This window comes from Musca vetustissima, unplaced genomic scaffold, assembly GCF_032173495.1.
Source record: "Musca vetustissima isolate MV318-11 ecotype Yass unplaced genomic scaffold, APGP_CSIRO_Mvet_v1 utg38527, whole genome shotgun sequence".
NCBI classification, from domain to species: domain Eukaryota; kingdom Metazoa; phylum Arthropoda; class Insecta; order Diptera; family Muscidae; genus Musca; species Musca vetustissima.
In genome coordinates this window covers 118,196-138,053 of record NW_026873842.1, presented here as the reverse complement: position 1 = coordinate 138,053, position 19,858 = coordinate 118,196, and the positions used below count along the sequence as shown (strand labels likewise).

Sequence of the window (19,858 nt, the reverse complement as noted above, 5' to 3'; positions counted from 1 at the left end):
ATCGGTCACATAAAATTATCCTGCCAATGTATGCCGGAGTAGATCTACATGATCTTGAGAAAGTGAGAGAGATCGAAAAGTATAAGAAAATTTATAGATGAAAAAATCCCCTTAATCCTGAAGTCGCTGATGCTGAACACACCCACCCATACCCAATGATGCAGTCGTATCAATTCATACTGGGCGCCGATTTACAACAACATGATGCAACCAATATTTTTCCAAACAAATTAAATATTAATAAGTTTTAGTTACAATACCTGGTTGGGCTCCATGCATCTGCTCTTTAAAATGTATTAATTCAGATGAGATGCTTCTGCCCACAGAAGACGTGCGCCAAGGAGCAGAGTTATCTGAAACATCAGAAGTTCGATGAAATTCTCCTGTCAAGAGAAATGATCTACATTATCTTAAGGATTTGGGATAGGAATATTGTCTCTAGATCAAAAACAAGGCCCTTTAGACCAGGTCTATATACTCTGAATAATATAGAGTTGCTGATGCTTAGTACAGCTCTTGGATGCCACCCTTACCCATGCAGCTAACAGCTAAAAAATGTCAATATCCTGAAGTCTGCAGTGCACTCAATTCATATTGGGCGCCGATTTATGGCAAAGTTCAGTTACAGTTGGGCGCCATTGTAAGAGTTCCTGACCAGACAAGTCCTTCGCCAATTGGAGTATTATCTGAAACATCAGAGGCTCGAAAAAACTCATCTATTGGGATATGTAGGAAATGATCTACATGATCTGGGGGATTTGAAAAAGATCCAAAAGTATTAGAAAGCCTCTGGATCAAAAAAAAAAATTCTCTCAATCAGATATCAATTCATATTGGGCGCCGATTTATGACAAAGTTCAGTTACAGTTGGGCGCCATTGTAAGTGTTATTAATGATTACTGATGGTTTAAAGGTTAAATGGAATTCTCCTGACAAGACAAGTCCTTTCAATGGACACATTAAATCAATAATTCAGTGGCCTTTAGAATATAAGCAAATTTACTTCGAACCCCTTTATGTACTAGAAGGGCCATTTTTTATTTAATAAAGCTATTAAATGGTTGGTCTTGAAAACTTTACTCAATATTTTACTATAATTTTAACCTATTTTTTTAGGTTATATTAAAATGACGTGGAAAAGTTGAAGCATATAATTTCGCCTCAGTCAACGCGAAATATGTATTTTTCGCTTCGTCCTAAGTTTTCGACATTAAACTTGAGAAAACAGATGTTTTTATTTTCTCCAGAGTGATTTCCTGGGTATTTTCAATAAGAGTCATTGAATTTGTGCAATAGATTTATTCACTGAAATGAACCGTTATGAACTAGTTCAAAGTAATCCCATACAAATCATGGGAGCTTTTACGCGATTGAATCGCTCTAAATGCCAAACAAAATTAAAAGCGTTCCAATCATCTACTTATTTTTGCAATGACGAAGAGCATTTTTGGTCCTTCGAGCATATATTAAATAAAAAATGGAAAGGTTCCTAATGAATCGAAGAACCAAAAAATAAATAAATGATAATTTTTTTTCCAATGGAGAATTATATGAGGTTTGAACAATGTTTCCCATCAGGTCGTGTAGGATATGATTCTGAGGATTTGGGAGAGTTCCAAAGTTATAAGATAGCCTTTAGATCGAAAAATCCTCTCAATCAGATCTGAATGCTGAATTTAGCACATGGAGGCCACCCGTACACCTTGAATTTATATTGGGCGCCAAATTGCTGCCATTTGTAGTTTCCCCTTTAAAAAAACAATGGTTGTTTAATAAATATAAAATGAATTCACTTTATTTGCACAAAATGATTGACGATGGCGGGATGATTCTTTTCATTCTATTCTTTGCTAAAAACATTCGCTAGATTCTTTTTTTTTCAATTACTATTATTAATAAATACTGTTAAGTTATGAACTAAAAACATTTTTGTTGATGTACGTTGCAATCGACCTCTTAAAGATGACGACCATATTAAGAAGAAGAGGGAGGGTGGGAAGAAGAAACAATAACAACTTTATGTGATTGATGACTTATTTCTTTGGTGGGAAAGTGCTGACAATTTGACCCCACAATAGGGTACCCATGCCGAAGGCAACACACCACAGCCATTGTTCCAAAGAGAGGGCTTTTGTGGAGAAGGCCAAGGAACCGTATTGGATGATGATGATCTAAGGGGGAAATTTTTACGATTAATAAAATTTTTTCTTTAAAGATCGTTAGCGAAAATATTTACCTGGGACACAAAGGTGAAAATCCAAATGGTATAGAAAATAGGATTGGTAAAGAGACCGGCAAACACATTACGTTGACCATGGATTTTACGGGCATTGATTTCATTGAACAAGGTCATCATGACGAAGGCATTGAAGATAATGGTGAAATGTTGGGTGGGTCCAGAACCCAAAGGTTGATCTTGACCCGATTCAATATCCAAATACTGAGCACCTGAAATCGAAGTTTAAATAATTAGTTTCCTTTTATGAATTTCCTAGTACTCCCAAAACTTACCATAGAACAACAAACCAAAGGTAATGACCAACATATAAATCGATTGACCAATGATGTTCTTCAACATGGTGGCCGAAATCAAGGGCTTGGTACGACCATAGGGTTTACGCAACAACAGATCGGGTGTTGGCAATTCCGTGGCCAAAGCCAAGGAGGCCAGGGTGTCCATAATCAAGTTGACCCACAACATTTGCACAGCCTGTCATAAAAACAACAAAAAATTATTACAATCTTCCATTTTGTCTTTCCTAATTCTCCTTACCTTCAATGGCGAATCTTGCACAGCACAGGCACCCACAAATGCCACAATCACCGCCACCACATTCACCGTCAATTGGAATTGCAAGAATTTGGCAATGGAATCGTAAACATTTCTACCCCACATAACAGCCTTAACGATACTGCTGAAGTTATCATCGGTAAGAATGATGTCGGAAGCCTCCTTGGCAACATCAGTACCGGCAATACCCATGGCAAAACCAACATCAGCCTTTTTGAGAGCAGGACCATCATTGGTGCCATCACCCGTCACAGCAACAACTTCACGATTTTCACTAACGGTACTGTCAATAATGCCTGGAATGTTGGGAGAGGAAAAAAAATTAAAAAAAATCGGACTTCGAAATTGAAGAATACTGAGATGAAACAATCGCTCCACTACAGGGTGTCATAAAAATTGTTATTTGTTAACCTAAAAAATGTGTTACATACGGGGCAAAGAAAATATAGGCCATTACGACCACAAAACCTCTTATAAATCGATTGGTCAGCCAGAATTATTTGGCACAAAAGAAAAGTTTCCAAAATGTAGCTCTGAAAATACAACAACAGGGTGTCTATTCATAACGATAATGTACCATTTAGACGAGGAGGCTAAGACGCTTCTGTAACGTTGACATGACATCCCAAATTAAATAAAATGCCACTCCCCAGCTCTTTTAGGAAAGGGGCATAATCTAGAGAGATAATCAGGTCTTATCAAGCTGATCTGAATACTATCGATACAGTTGTCCCTGACCAGACGTGTGAGTTAGGATCTTCATAATCTTTAGAGAGAAAGGTCCAAAAAGGAGTCTCTAGTTCAACAAACCTAACCAACAGATCAGAATTGTGTTCATAACTAAAAAAGGGCAGGTTCTCGAAAAAAAAACATTTGGGCGCCATACACAATGTTGATGTTATAAAATTAAAAAAAAATCGGAAAATTAGAAATTTCGAACTTCCTAATCTCTGTATGGTTGTGAAATTAAAAAATTGAAAATCCTCAGGTTTTGAGAAAACACTTCTGACCCAATTATATTCCAAAAACCTACCAAACAGATCGGAATAGCATTCATAATTGGAAATCGAAAGCTAACCTGGACAAATTATGAAAGAAATGTCTAATCGCGTTCATGATGGTATTTCTCTAGTATTGGGCGCCACGCACAGAACGATCTAACTTTATGAGGAGAGACAATGGAAAGCCGTAAAATGAGGAATCCCGAACTACTAGATCTCTGTGCAGAAGATGGAAAATTAATTAAAAAGAAAAAGGTGAACCAATTCTTAGGTCACTTCTGACCCAATAATGTTCCAAGAGCTTAACAAGTCGGAAGATTCTCGGGACACATTATCGAAAATCTTTTAAATTGTTTTTGAGATGGAATTTTTTACATTGGGCGCCACGCACGCAAAATTCTAACTTTATAAGGTTCAGAGATAATAGAAAATCGGAAAATAAGCAGCGCCGAACTTACAGTTCTATGTGCAGAAGATGGCAAAATTAATTAAAAAGAAATTCTGAGGTCACTTCTGACCCAATAATATTCCAACAGCTTAACAAAGTGGTCGGAATAGTATTCATAACTGGAAATCGGAAAGATATGCAGGACAAATCATGATATGTCTGTTCAAATTCCACATTCTAGCTTTTTAAGGTAGAGAGATATAAGGAAAATCTGAAAATGAGGTAGGCCGAACTTCCAGATCCTTGTTGCGGCATTGGTAAAATTAATATGGGAAATCACTTCTGAATCTAACGAACAATTCGAAATACTATTCATAGGTGGATAACGGGACAACTCATGATAGTTCCGTCTATATTGCATGGTCTCAATAAATATTGGGCGCCGCACATGTTGGGCGTCAATTGTTGACGACCGGCACAATGACTGTCAAACATGTGGTATAATTCTATTGTAGACTGATAACTAAAAATGGAGTTGAGAGTCTTATCTATTTATGTTGGGCGCCATTTTATGAGAGCATACAGAATTTCTGAAATTCCTACAGAATGACTGAGATTTACGGGCCAAACCATGGCAGAACTTGGTAAAAATTAATTAAAAGGGAAATGAAGGGAAAGTATCTCACTTTTGACCCAATTATGTTCAAAACGGAGTCTTGCCAATTTCATGTTGGACGCCATTTGATGATAAACTGCATAACGTCTGTCAAACATGTGGAATATTTAAAATATAGAATAATAACTAAAAAAAATAGAGTTGGGAATCATATCAAATCATGTTGGGCGCCATTTGATGAAGATCTTCCCAAATTGCACTAGAGATAGTCCTAATGAACATCGGGCGCCACAGACAATTTATTTTTGAGGTGCAATCAAAATCCAGATCCTTAGAAAAGAAAATTGTCATTTGTGATCTAAATTATTTTCAATACAGGATGTCTTCTCAATTTATGTTGGGCGCCATATGATGAGAAACTACAGAATGTCCTCCAAACGTGTTGTATATTTATAAGATATGACAATATTTGAAAAACTTATGGATTGATGACTCCAAATTATGTTGGCTGTCAATTTTTGACTAACAAGAGAATACCCGAAGTTCACGTGTAAAAACATGAAAGAACGTCGAAGTCTTTGTGCCGATTAAGATAAAATGAATTAAAAAGAAAAAAATCCGCAGGTTTTAGGAAGGTAAAGTATCATTTTGTCTCAATTATGTTTAAGGCGGGAAGTCTTATCAATTTCATGTTGGGCGCCATTTGATGACTAACTACAGAATGTCGGAGATTCACAGGAAAAACCGTGACAGAGCATCGAAATATTTGTGCCGAATATGGTAAAATGAATTAAAAAGAAAAAAATGCAAGATCAGCAGATCAGGGAAAGAGACGGGAGTCTTATCACATCGGGCGTCACACACACACAATGTTCTGCACTTTTAGATAGATGATACAAAATCGGAAGATCAAAAAATTTAAATCCGCAGATCTTAGAAAGAGGATAATATCAATTTGAATCAATTATGTTCAAGACGGAAGTCTGTCTTATCATATTATGTTGGGCGCCAATTGATGGCAACCAAAAAGGAATCAAGAATCTTGAGTTTAGATATTTTAAGATCTATAGAGATAGGACTTAGTTTAAACAAACAAACCTTTAACTAAAATATATTTATCGGTGGGAGAAGAACGAGCCAAGACACGCAACTTGGGCCAAACTTGATCAACCAAATGTTGTTGGACCTGAAAAAAATATAAAGAAATTTTATTTTTATTTTAAAAATCTGATCACAGAAACTGAGAATTTCAAATTCCCGTGCGATTTTCAACTTACATTTCCATTGCTATCACGAATACGCTTATTGAATTCTTTGCCCTCCAAAATCAGGAAATCATCACCGGGTTTCAAAATACCACACTTCGTGGCAATCGAGCGAGCGGTATTAATATTATCTCCCGTTACCATACGAACAGTAATACCAGCACGTTGACATTTACGAATGGCATCGGGTACCTCAGGACGGACTGGATCTTCAATACCGACTATACACAAGCAGGTTAGATTTGACATGATATATTCTTCATCATCCCAATTGGGTTCACCGTCGATTGATACTTCATTGACGGCAGCGTTGCCCTTGACAAAATCACGGTAGGCTACACAAATGGTGCGGAGACCATCACAGGCCATGGGTTCAATAATTTCGCGGATCATACGCTCCTGCATTTCGCTGGTGAATTCTTCCAACACGCCATTGTTGCCATAGATGTAGGCGCATCTGGGGAAAAAAGGGGTGAGTTTATTAGGAAATTCGAAAATCTCCTTGTCTCAATTTTGACTTACTTCTTCAACATAATTTCCGAGGCACCCTTGCTAAAGAGACGATAACCACCATTGGGCCGGGGAATAACGGTACCCATGCTCTTGCGCACCGAGTTAAAGGTATAGACGCGAGTGAATTTATCTTCAGTGATCTCATCACGAATCTTTTGATAGCTAACACCTAAGTTTTGCACAAAACCCAGCAGGGCACATTCTGTTTTGTTACCAACTTGTGTGGGTAAATCTTCGGGTTTGGGAGCGGGCTGTAATGCAAAAAAGTGATTAGTAAAAATAAAAAATATTTACAAGAATTGCCCTGACTTACCAAAATATTCGAGGTATAGGCGGAATTGACGGAAATGCCTTGGGTAATCAAATCGGCAACATGTTTGGGTAGATCCTGGTATTTGGGCAGGACTTTGCAGAGTTTTTCACAAATATAGGATTGTACAACAGTCATGCGGTTAGTGGTCAAGGTGCCAGTCTTATCGGAACAAATGGCGGTGGCATTACCCATGGTCTCGCAGGCATCCAAGTGACGTACCAAGTTGTTGTCTTTCATCATTTTCTGCAGGGGGAGAAAGGGAGAAAATCCATTAATATAAGAAAATACTTATTAGGGTACATTGGGTACGGAAATGATCTGCACATAAATCGCCCAAATCCGGTTCTATGAAAATTTGAAAATAAACTTCTCCCGGGTTCTTTTTTTCGGGTCGCTCTTAATGATCGAAGTTGTAATGGAAAAGAAAAGTCAGAGAGATCCTGAACTCCCATCAAAATGCGATGCGTTTTGGCTTTGGCTTAACGGCTCATCAGGCAGATTGAGAAGTTTTATTGAGGTCAAAATCTTGATAGCGAAGTTATTCGGAAATTGCCTGCATGAGGGAACTATAAGCATATTGAGTTGATAGTTCAGAATGCCAGGGAGTTAAGGATGCAGAACTTCCATCTTCATTTCATTTCATAGCAGCCTTCCACAGTTAAGTTAATGCTTCAGAACGTCGGGAAACCGAGGATTCCGAGCAGTTCTTTTCATTTCAAATTTTCATAACACCAAAAATAGAACTCCCCAAAACCCCAGGGAGTTGAGGAATCCGAACTTCTTTTTTTCCTTTCATTTCAAAGCAGCCTTCCGCAGTTTAGTTAATGGTTCAGAACGCCAGGGAACTGAGAATTCCGAACCCCGAACCCCAACTTTTCATTTCACATTTTCATAGAACAAAGGTCGAACTCCAGAACTTCAACCGACTAAAACACCTCCCATTTCCCAACTTCTCATCTCCCCATCCCATTCCTTACCTTAACGGAATAAGCCAATGACAGCGTGACGGCCAATGGAAGACCTTCAGGCACGGCCACAACCAACACCGTCACACCAATAATCAAATGATTAACGAAATTATTGGCATAGGTATTCTTCCAGGGTTTCTCTTCGACCACGAATGTTTGAACACAGAATTGGATGACTAAAATAATAACGGTAATGGCCGCGGCTGTCGAACCGAAATAACCAATTTGTATAGCCAATTTGGTGAGTTTAGCTTGCAATACGGATTTTTCTTTCTTATCGCCTTCGCTGGAGGATTTTGCGGGTGGAGTTTGTACGTGATTGCCATCGGATTTGATGCCGTTCTTTTGTCCGTTTTCTGGAAAGGTAAGAAGGAAAAACACAAATAATTAATTGAAGTTCCGACGTTTATATTTAGGTATAGGAACAAAGACTAAGCCGAACTGCTTTGAGAATAATCGGGTTAAAAAATCAAGCATACACAAGGAATCAGAACTCTCGGTGGCAAGAAAGTCGTCGGAACCATGTGACGAACTGTCGAGCTATGATTGACACTGAACGAAAATTGAGTACCTCAGAAAAAAATAATCCTAATTTCGAGGAGGCGTCTCCGTTCTTTACTGAGAACAAACGCTATTAATTAAATGCCAAAAAACTTGGGATTTGTTTACGTTTTAATAATGTGAGACAATTCACAATTATGGATTTTGACAGCAAGCAGCTGATTTTCCAGGACGACCTTATTCATGATGCACCATAATAAGGTGATGTTTTTTACTCTACCATCTGTCAAATTTAATGTAATACATTTTCCAATGGTTGGCAACAATGCATATCGAATTTAAGTAGAAACTATGGGCTTTGACAGTTAATCGGATAGTCAGCTGGACTAAATGGAGTACCAATTTAGTATTAACAGGCTTTGCATCAGTCATTTCATACGAAGGCCAAAGTTAAGCGGTGTACACACAATGAGTTTCGAATGACATTTTGTCACAAATTTTTTGGGTTTCATAGTGTGACGTTTTCATTTGAAATACCCGAAAAAATATTAAGTCAGTAATCGACAAAAAAGGCACAACAGTCCAAACTGATGGTGTGTACTCGGCTTAAATCAAGGTTTTGATTTGACAGCTCACCAGATTTAAATGAAATACGTGTAGGAACTTTTTCGGAATTGGAACTGCTGCTCAACTTTGAACCTTTTGCCGATCAGCTATTTCAGATGCTCGTTCAGCGATATACACTGTGTGAGTCAGCTTTTTTCCCCCAAGTCTAATGTCAAAAAGTTGACTTTGTTTACGTTTAAAAGCAGCTGAGCAACTGGATGACCATATTAATAGGCCTTCAGTAATTTTACACGAAAGCACAAGTAAAGCAGTGTATACACTATGAGTTTTGAATAACATTTTGGCTCAAAACATTGCCGGTTTCATAGTGTGGAAATTTAGGTCCATGATTTATTAGAAGTAACAAAAATATTTAATAAGTAATTTATAAAAAGGCAAGATAACCCAACTGATAGTGTGTACTCGCCTTAAATCAGGGTTGTTATTTGACAGCCCACCTCTTTGCCATTGAACAGGGTGACATGAATGAAGGAACGTTTTACGAATTGTAACTGTTGCCCAATTTTGAAACTGCTGATGCCGATCAGCTTTTGCAGATTATCGTTAAGCGCTGTACACACTATGACTTTTGAATTGACAATTTTGCCGGTTTGATAGTGTAACTGTTCAGGCCCGAGATTCATTTGGGGTAACCGAAAATATTTAGTCAGTAATCGATAAAAATGCAAGATAACCCAACTGATAGTGTGTACTTGCCTTAAATCAGGGTTGATATATGAGTGAAATTTCCCAGTTTGATAGTGTTAAGCTTCAGGTCCGTGATTAATTTAAGATACCCGAAAATTATTTAGTCAGTAATCGATAAAAAAAGGCAAGACAGTCTAAACTGATGAAAAGACCATTACAGAATTGCAACTGTTGCCCAACTTTGAAACTGTTGATGCCGATCAGCTGTTGCAGATGCTCGTTCGACGCTGTACAAACTATGAGTTTCGAATGACAGTTTGGCCAAAAAGTTTTCCAGTTTGATAGTGTGACCATGATTCCGGTCCACGATTTATTTGGGGTACCCGAAAATATTTAGTCAGTCAGTCAGATAACCCAACATATATTGTGTACTCGCCTTAAATTAGGGTTGTTATTTGAATGAAGAGACTTTTCAGAATTGCAAGTGTTGCTAACGTTGGAACTGCTGCTGCCGATCAGATGCTCGTTCAGCACTGTACATACTGAGTTTTGAATGACAGTTTGACCCACATTTTGCCACTTTGATAGTGCAAACGTTCAGGTCCATGATTCATCAGGCATCCGCGAAAATATTCATGGTTGCTGGGCAGTCGTTAATGGATAAAAAAGGCAAAAGTCCAAACTGTTAGTGTGTACTCCCCTTAAATCAGTGTTTTTAATTGACAGCCCACCTGTTTGCAATTGAACAGGGTGACACGAAGAATTAAACTTTTTGGAATGCAACGACTCTCTGCAACCAAAATCTATTAATAAGGTCACCCAACAAGCGAAATTCAGCTGTTTTTTCTCAAGTCCAATGTCAAAAATTCGGACTTGGTTTACGTTTTCATAATAAAAGTCAATTCATAATAATGGATTTTGACAGCAAACTTGAGAAGCTGGTCTCCCTTTATGACTTTGTTAATAGGACTTGACTGCAAATTTTGCTCCACTTTGAACCCATTGTACAGCTGTTGTCGATCAGCTGTTTTAGATGATCATTCAATACATCTGTTTTTTTAGTACTGTACATTTTTGTAGTTGCATTTTAGAGCAGCTGACGCTTGCAGTGTTGCCAGACATTGCAATTACGAAACAGTTTTTATTTTCAGTTCCAAAAGGCCCAAAACATTTTTCAGAGAAAATTCAAATCCTGAAGTACCCACTGATATCCGATTAGACTTTCATATTTGTCTTATCTCGTATTAAAAAATATTCAAATTGCCTCGAGAGAATATCTTTGTTCGATAGCGGTGAAACTTTCAGTCAAGTCGATACCCATTCACCAGAACTTCCACGAGGTAAAATGAAATAAAAAGAAAAAATATCGTGCGATAATAAAATCTAAGATCCTGATGAGCCGCTTTACCAACGGCGAAACGCGTCGCATAGTGGTGGGAATGTAGTATCTCTCTGGCTTTCCTTTTCATTGCAACTCCGATCATGTAGCTCATCTCGAAAGAAAAATTAATAAAAAGATCCCACGTTCGGTTCCTACGAAAAAAATCTATAGCGAATATTTGAAATCTTTCGGTCTTCAGCGTACATAATTTTTCATAGGACTGTTCCCCGCCTATCTATCATAAAATCTGGTTAGTCTTCGACATTTTTCTCTTATTTCGTACAAGAAATCTAAATTCTCCGCAGAGAATATCTTCACTAAATAGCGGTGAAACTTCCAGTTGAATCGATACACATTTCTCAAACCTTCCACGAGGTAAAATTAAATAAAAAGAAAAATATTGCGGCATAATAGAATACGGAAAATATCGAAGAACGTCATTCGAAAAAAAACTCTCTATAGCGAATATTCGATTTCGGTCTTTCCCGTACACATTTTCCCCTAAGAAATTTCCCCCCATTCACGATAATTACCTTTCTTGGTCTTTTTCTTTTCCGTATCATGTTCATCATCGGTGGCGCCCAACAGCGTAAAGATAATGCCAGCCTGGGAGTTGACACCAACGGCAGTGATGACAATTTTTGCACTACCCTCCATGACATGGGTGCCTGACAATACCATGGGATCGGAATCGACACCTTTCTTAACATGATCGGACTCGCCAGTCAAGGAGGATTCATCAATCTAAAACAAAAGGGACATTAATTTTTAATATTATATGGAGAATGTGTTTTTTTTCAAACCCCTCACCTTCAAATCATTACTCTGAATAATAATACCATCAGCTGGCAACAGGTCACCATATTTAATCTGGGCAATATCACCGACCACCAAATCACCCACCGATATCTGGCACACTTCACCTTTTCGTATAACCGAAAATTTGTGTTCACCTTCGATACGATTTTGCAGGCCACGGAATTGACGTTCCTTGGAGAAATCATTGAAAGCGGTGACAATGACAACGACGGCAACAGAAATTAAAATGGCCAAACCCTCAATCCAGCCATGGTGGCTTTCTTCTTCTTCCAAAACGGCTGAAATTAAAAAAAAAAATAAAATTTTATTCTCAAATTTCTCACTCCTCAACTTACCTTTATTCTCTTCCTCGGGTGCATAGAATGACAGAGCCAATGATACAATGGCCGCCACCTCCAGAATGATCAATGTCACATCCTGCATAGCCTCCCACATTAATCGTAGAAATGATTTTGGCGGTTTTGGTGGTATAATATTCGAACCGAATGTTTCCCGACGATGTTCAATGTCGGTTTTCGAGGCATTCAAACCTTCGTTGGGTGAGGTATATAATTTCTTACACAATTCCATGACACCGCCCATTTCTTCGATTTTGGCGGCACCCTCACGGCCACGATTCTCCATGAGTTCGCGCAATTGCCGAAGCGATACCCCATATTGGGCCGGTCGTCCATTAATGCTGGCCATTTGTTAAACCTGTAATGAAAGGGAGGGAGGGAAGAAGAGGGGGAATTAGAATCGGAAAATAAACGTTCATACTAAAACTAGATCCCGAAGGAGGAATAGGGTTTGAAATATTAAAAGCTCTGCGGAATAGATCGATAGTGGGCCAACTTTCTGTCAAATAGTACGAAGGGTAAGAAATGTCCCCATAAATACCGAAGAATTTGTATCAACATCGAGGGGATACTGACAGCGAGAATAGCCAGTTGTAGAGTCACAGAAGTACTGCGAAAGATTGTCCTGAAGTCTTAGCAGAAATTCCAGTCCAGTCTTCGCTCGATAGTGGGCCAACTTTCTGTCAAATAGTACGAAGGGTAACAAATGTCCCCATAAATACCGAAGAATTTGTCTCAATATAGAGGAGATCCTGACAGCGAGTATAGCCATTTGTGGAGTCACAGAAGTGCCTCGAAAAGTTGTCCTGAAGTCTTAGAAGAAATTACAGTCCAACATGAGGAAATCTCTTCGCTCGATAATGGGTCAACTTTCTGTAGTACGAAGGGTAAGAAATGTCCCCATAAATACCGAATAATTTATATCAACATGAAGGAGATCCTGACAGCGAGTATAGCCACTTGTGGAGTCACAGAAGTGCCGCGTGAAAATTTCCTGAAGGCTTAGCAGAAATTCCAGACCAACATGGAAAATCTTTTCGCTGGATAGTGGGGCCAACATTCTGTCAAATAGTTCGAATGATAGGAAATGTCCCCATAAATACCCAAGAATTTGTATCAACATGGAGGAGATCCTGACTGCGAGTATAGCCATTTGTGGAGTCACAGAAGTGCCGCGGAAAATTCTTCTGAAGTCTTGGCAGAAATTCCAGACCAACATGAGGAAATCTCTTCGCTCGATAGTGGGGCCAACATTCTGTCAAATAGTACCGAAGAATTTATATCAACTATAGCTATACTCTCTGTCAGGATCTCCTCCATGATCCTGACAGAGAGTATAGCCATTTGTGGAGTCACAGAAGTGCCGCGAAAAATTGCCCTTAGCAGAAATGACAGTATAAAAAGAGGAAATATCTTCGCTCGATAGAGGGTCAAGGTTCTGTCAAATAGTACGAAGTGGAAATCCGAAGCTGGGAAATATTCTGCGAAGTCAACAGACATCCTGAATGCCCTGTTCAATTATCAGAAAACCCAGTCCAAAATAAGGAAATATCTTCGTTCGATAGCGGACCAACTTTCTGCTAAATAGTACGAAGAATTTTTAAAGAGTTGTCCTTTAGGAGAGGATCGGAATGCATGGTGGCTTTGCGAAACAAGGAGGAACTAATTATAAATGCTTCAGAATTTGCCTCATCGTAAAGGAAGTTCTGTCAGCGAGAACTAATGTACAAATTAATATTACGAGTTCATTAGAGGTGCTTCTAAAGACAAGAGCTGGGGAGAACTCCTATGAAAGGAATTTTATTTAAAATACTATGTGAAAGGCTATTCAAAATAAGGGAATATATGCGTTCGGTAGTTGGTCATCTTTCTGATAAAAAAAATACGACCCAACTCGTATTAATAGGCCACCCAGAGAGACCAGCTGGATATCAGCTGCTTCGCAAGTTTACTGTCAAAAGCCATTATTGTGAATTATCCAGAAAGATTATTATTGTGAATTATACAGAGAGATCAGCTGTTTATAAGCTGCCAATTTAAATGTCGCTTTGCAATGTAAACGACGTCTAAAGACGTTATAATTAATTTCCTGAATATTGTAGAGATTACTGGAAAAGATTTTAAAATAAAGTGCTTCTCATTATTTTCAATTTTTTCTAGGAATAGATTTAGTTCAAGGGCTATTAAAAAGGTCACCCAAAAATATCAGCTGTAAATCAGCTGACTTTCAAGTTTGCTGTCAAAATCCATTATTTTGAAAAATTTGACTCATTGTCGAGGAAATTCTGCCATGGGGAATAATTAATGGTGGGTTTATAAGCGAAAAAAGATATCTCTTTCAAAATGAATGCAGAAGATGCCGGGTGACAATAATTTATTTCAAGGCCTATTAGTAAGGTCATCAAAGAAGATCAGCTGATTCTCAAGTTTGCTGTCAAAATCCATTATTGTGAAAAATTACAAAGAATTTGCTTCATGGTCGAAGAAATTCTGTCATGAGGAATAATTAAGGCTGGGTTCATTAGCAAAACTGGGATATCTCTTCTAAACTGAATGCAGAAGATGGCGAGTGACAATATAAATGACGCTTTGTATTGTAAACGTTTCTTAAAGTCCTTAAAACATAATTTCCTGAATATTAAAGAGAGTACTGGAAATTATTTTAAGATAAAGTATTTCTCATTAATTTTATCTCATTCCAAAGATAAATTTATTTCAAGGCCTATTAGTAAGGTCATCAAAGAAGATCAGCTGATTCTCAACTTTGCTGTCAAAATCTATTATTGTGAAAAAATTATAAAGAATTTGCTTAATGGTCGAAGAAATCCTACCAGGGGGAATAATTAAGGGCGGGTTCATGAGCAAAACTGGGATATATCTTCTAAAACGAATGCAGAAGATGGCGAGTGACAATTTAAATGACGCTTTGTAATGTAAACGTTTCCTAAAGTCCTTAAAACATAATTTCCTGAATATTAAAGAGATTACTGGAAATGATTTTAAGATAAAGTATTTCTCATTAATTTTATCTCTTTCCAAAGATAAATTTATTTCAAGGCCTATTAGTAAGGTCATCAAAGAAGATCAGCTGATTCCCAAGTTTGCTGTCAAAATCCATTATTGTGAAAAATTACAAAGAATTTGCTTAATGGTCGAAGAAATCCTGCCATGAGGAATAATTAGGGGTGGGTTCATTAGCAAAACTGGGATATATCTTCTAAAACGAATGCAGAAGATGGCGAGTGACAATTTAAATGACGCTTTGTAATGTAAACGTTGTCTAAAGTTCGTAAATAATTCATTTTCTAATTGAGTACTTTTAAAGATTTTAAAACAAAGTGTTTTTTATTATTCCCAACCTTTTCCAGGCATAGATTTAGTTCAAGATATATAAATCAGAACAAACAGGAAGATCAGCTGTAAATCAGATGCTACTCAAGATGCTGTCAAAATTCATTATTGTGAATTAACTTTACATTACGAAAACGTAAATATAACGCTATGAACTTAAGAATTTCATAATGCAATAATATGGTGATGTGTCAAATCAAAAACATCTGTTTTTTTTTATTCGAACATCTGTCAAATTTTAACGAATAATATTTCTCATGGTTGGCAACATTGCACGTCGAATTCAAGTTGAAACTATGCACTTTGACAGTTAATTGGATAGTCAGCTGTCCTAATGGAGTATATCTTTATTGTGCCATGGATCAGCTGATGCCAAAAACTAAAATTACAGCTGATATAGTAATAAAATTAGAGAATGTTTAAATTAGTCTGGCTTTAGTAAAATGGGTTTAATATATGTCTGAATTTAGATATCAATGTCAACGTTTAAGACACCATTTAAAATTTTGACATTTGACAGCTGTTTTTAGATTCATGGTTATCCTTATTAATGTACTTTGATTTAATACTTTTAAGATAAATGCTCTGCCTCTCTCTACCTCTTAAAGTTCGAGTAACTTTGTACACCGGACATTGTCAAGGGAATCTTTCCCAAAAACCCATTAAAGTTGGCAATGAAAAATATATATCTGTAAATAATTATATGCCCAACTACTTAATAGTTTATATAAAATTCCATTTTAATTATTTTCTTTTCTTTCTACTTCTTCTTCCTCGTCTTTAAATAGTTTCTAAATGTTTAAATTTGCTTGGGATATTTATTTTAAATAATGTTTAAAATATTTTGTTTATATTTTTGTGTATATTTAATTTAAATATAAACATCAATTTTAGTAATTGTTTAAACAAAAGTAAGCTATATGTATGTGTAGAAAAACTAAAATTTACAGTCCCGCAAAAAAGACCCATTGAATACTTTTGGTATTTTATCATTGTTGTATACCAATGAAATGAACATAAAATACCATAGACATGTTTATAAGACAGGATGGGTTTGCTTGAAATTTGCAAGTATTTTTGCTGGAAAATATTTGGTGGTTAAATTTGGTGGCAATACTGTTTAAGCAAAATTTACATTGTTTGTTAAGCGTGTAAATCTTGCTTGAGCACCATATGATGGAAGTCAGGAACCTATGTCATTGTCAATATAGACAACGAGTTTCATTAAAACATGTTTGATGATAAGAACTACTCATTTACATGCAATTTCCAATAATCAGCTGATGTCAAAAACTAAAATTACAGCTAAAATAGACCATCTGTCAAATTTAATCTAGTAATATTTCTCATGGTTGGCAACATTGCACGTCGAAACCATGATGCAATAATAATGTGACGTATCCCAACAAAAACCTTTGTTTTTGTCTCGACCATCTGTCAAATTTTTCCTTATAATATTTCACATGGTTGGAACATTGCGCATCGAATTCAAGTAGAAATTACCCACTTTGACAGTTAATCAAGACATCAGCTGCGCTAAATGGACTACCTATTCATTGTGCCATGGTACAAACTATGCACTTTGACTGGTTATCGGATAGTCAGCTGCGCTAAACGGAGTACCTATTTTTGGTGCCATGGATCTGCTGATGTCAAAAAACCAATATTACAGCAGATAAAGGGGGATCACATTCTTAGTAATAAGCTGATGATAAGGATCAGAACATTATGCATTAATAAGTTTTTATATCAAAACAAAAACAACTGTTTTTTGTTTGACAATCTGTCAAATTTAATCTGGTAATATTTCTCATGGTTGGCAACATTGCACGTCGAATTCAAGTAGAAATTATGCACTTTGACAGGTTATTGGATCATCAGCTGCACTAAATGGAGTACATATTTATTGTGCCATAGATCAGCTGTTGTGAAAAACTAAAATTACAGCTGATATCAAATTTTTCCTTATAATATTTCAAAACGTTGGCAGCATTGCACATCGAATTCAAGTAGAAATTACGCACTTTGACAGTTAATCAAGAAATCAGCTGCTCTAAATAGATTACCCATTCATTGTGCCATGAGCTGATATAAGAGGGTTGACATTTTTAGTAATAACATTAGGCAATGTTTACATCAGTCTGATTTTAATTTACCAAAAAGAACTACTTTTAATAAAATAATTATTTTCTTGGCTCCTTAAAATTTTTGAAGATTAATAATAACAAAACTTTATATAATCACCCTAATATCTTGATAACTTTGCACATTCTCTTGTCTGGTCTTGGCATGCAATTTTTATTTTTCTTTGTAAAAATTTCGCGCTAAAATTTATAACTCGGTAATCCACAACACATTGTATAAACAAAGAAAAAAATGAAGTTTTGTTTGGTTTTCACGATTTATCTGCCGGCCCACAATTAATCCTCTCACTCTCTATCTATACACCTACCTCTCATCCCCTATCTCTACCCACAAAAAAAAAATGACAAATATTTTTCGTTTTAAAATTTTGTTTAACATTTTTTTTTTGCGGTTGTTGTTGTAAATTTTTATCTAAAAGGGAATCATTGCCACTGCAGTGTCGTCAAAAGAAAGTATTCAGCCAATATTTGATTATGAGACAAAAAAAAAAGAGAATAACAAGATTTCATTTTTTTCAACTAAAGTAAACCTTGAAAATATGAATGACAGCTATTAATCAGCAGTAGTGTGGGCAATAGTGTACCAAGTTACTTGTTTTCATTTTTTTAAATTATTTCCGTCAAATACACATGTGTTTATACTATGCGTATAATAGATAATTATTTATAAGATAATCTTATCTAGATACGTGTGGTAGCCAGCGTGGTTAGTTGTTAAGAAAACAAAGCGGAATTTTTGTTATCTTTCAGAGATAAAAATATATTTAGCTTGATAATAGAAAAAGGATAATCTGAGATGCCTAAAATTACGTCCTGAAACTATTACATATATTTGGCATGACATTAAGGAAATTTGACAAAATAAATGACATTTTTTATTAAAACAAGTTTAATGTAAATTTAACCAAAAATAAGTTTCCGAATCAAATTTAAATTTTATACTATCATGATTTCTACTTTTTGAGTACGGGAACAAACCATTGGAAATATGAATGTCATCAATGAAATGTGTATGTATATGTAAACAAATATCAGCTGACTGCCAACTATATGTTATTTTAATATTAGTCTAAACAGATAGGGTTTAGTTCCTCAATTTACAAATCCAGTCAATTTAGAAGGCATAGTCCATTATGCAATAATAAGGTGATGTATCAAAATAAAATCATCTATTTTTTATTCGACACTCTGTCAAATTTTATCGAGTAATATTTCTCAGGGTTGGCAACATTGCACGTCGAATTCAATTAGAAATTATGCACTTTGACAGTTAATCAGATAGTCAGCTGTGCTAAATGGAGTACCTATTTATTGTGCAATGGATCAGCTGATGTTAAAACTAAAATTACAGCTGATATAGAGGGGTTCACATTTTAGTAATAAGGACAGCTAATGACGCAATTATAAATGTGTTATATCAAAACAAAAACATCTGTTTTTTATTCGAACATCTATTAAATTGTATCTAGTAATACTTCTCATGGTTGGCAACATTGCACATGGAATTCAAGTAGAAGTTACGAACTTTGACAGTTAATCGAATAGTCACCTGCTTTAAATGGAGTCCTTATTTATTGTGCCATGGAATAGTCTAAACCAAGATCTATATATGTAGAGAAAACATTCTAAAACTTTATTATAAATCGTAAAAAAATCGTTTTAATTGATACAATTGTACACATGTGCACATTATTCTAGTGTAAACCAGTTCTAAGATCATCCTTAGTCGTGATCATGGCACAATAAATAGGAAGTCAATTTAGAGCAGCTGATGACTCGATTAACTGTCAAAGGGCGTAATTTCTACTTGAATTCGATGTGCAATGTTGCCAACCATGTGAAATATTATAAGGACAAATTTGACAGATGGTCGAGACAAAAACAATGGCTTTTGTTTTGATACATCACCTTGTTATTGCATCATGGTCGTGATTACACAATTTGACTCATTCGTTTTTGTTTTCTATAGGTGTATGGCCACATATTAAATTAAAATGCAAAACTCAAGGTTTTCAACAGAAAATGTCTTTAAATGTTTATTTCTCCAGTCTAATGCCAAAAATTTTGACTTTGTTTAGGTTTTCATAATAATGAGTGACAGCTGATATGCAGCTGATCGTCTTGGATGAGTTTATTAATAGGCCTTTGTACTGGGTTTCGTTAACCCAATGGGTTTAAATTGTCAATTCCTTTGAATATGTGCCAAATAAATCCC

General features: G+C 36.2%; 1 protein-coding gene across 1 annotated transcript in view; it reads right to left on the bottom strand.

The window, feature by feature from the left end:
• Nucleotides 1-2,033: 2,033 nt before the first annotated feature.
• The window catches only part of LOC133328570 (plasma membrane calcium-transporting ATPase 3-like), a 29,442-nt gene continuing 11,617 nt past the window's right edge, over nt 2,034-19,858 (bottom strand). The window contains exons 2-13 of the mRNA XM_061537131.1: nt 12,146-12,506; nt 11,802-12,088; nt 11,525-11,735; nt 7,865-8,211; nt 6,888-7,130; nt 6,584-6,825; nt 6,074-6,518; nt 5,895-5,982; nt 2,774-3,087; nt 2,512-2,710; nt 2,237-2,448; nt 2,034-2,171 (exon numbers count right to left, since the gene is read on the bottom strand). Of these exons, the coding sequence (XP_061393115.1) occupies nt 2,034-2,171; nt 2,237-2,448; nt 2,512-2,710; nt 2,774-3,087; nt 5,895-5,982; nt 6,074-6,518; nt 6,584-6,825; nt 6,888-7,130; nt 7,865-8,211; nt 11,525-11,735; nt 11,802-12,088; nt 12,146-12,497 (3,078 nt within the window). The 5' untranslated portion in view covers nt 12,498-12,506. The remainder of the gene's footprint in view (nt 2,172-2,236; nt 2,449-2,511; nt 2,711-2,773; nt 3,088-5,894; nt 5,983-6,073; nt 6,519-6,583; nt 6,826-6,887; nt 7,131-7,864; nt 8,212-11,524; nt 11,736-11,801; nt 12,089-12,145; nt 12,507-19,858) is intronic.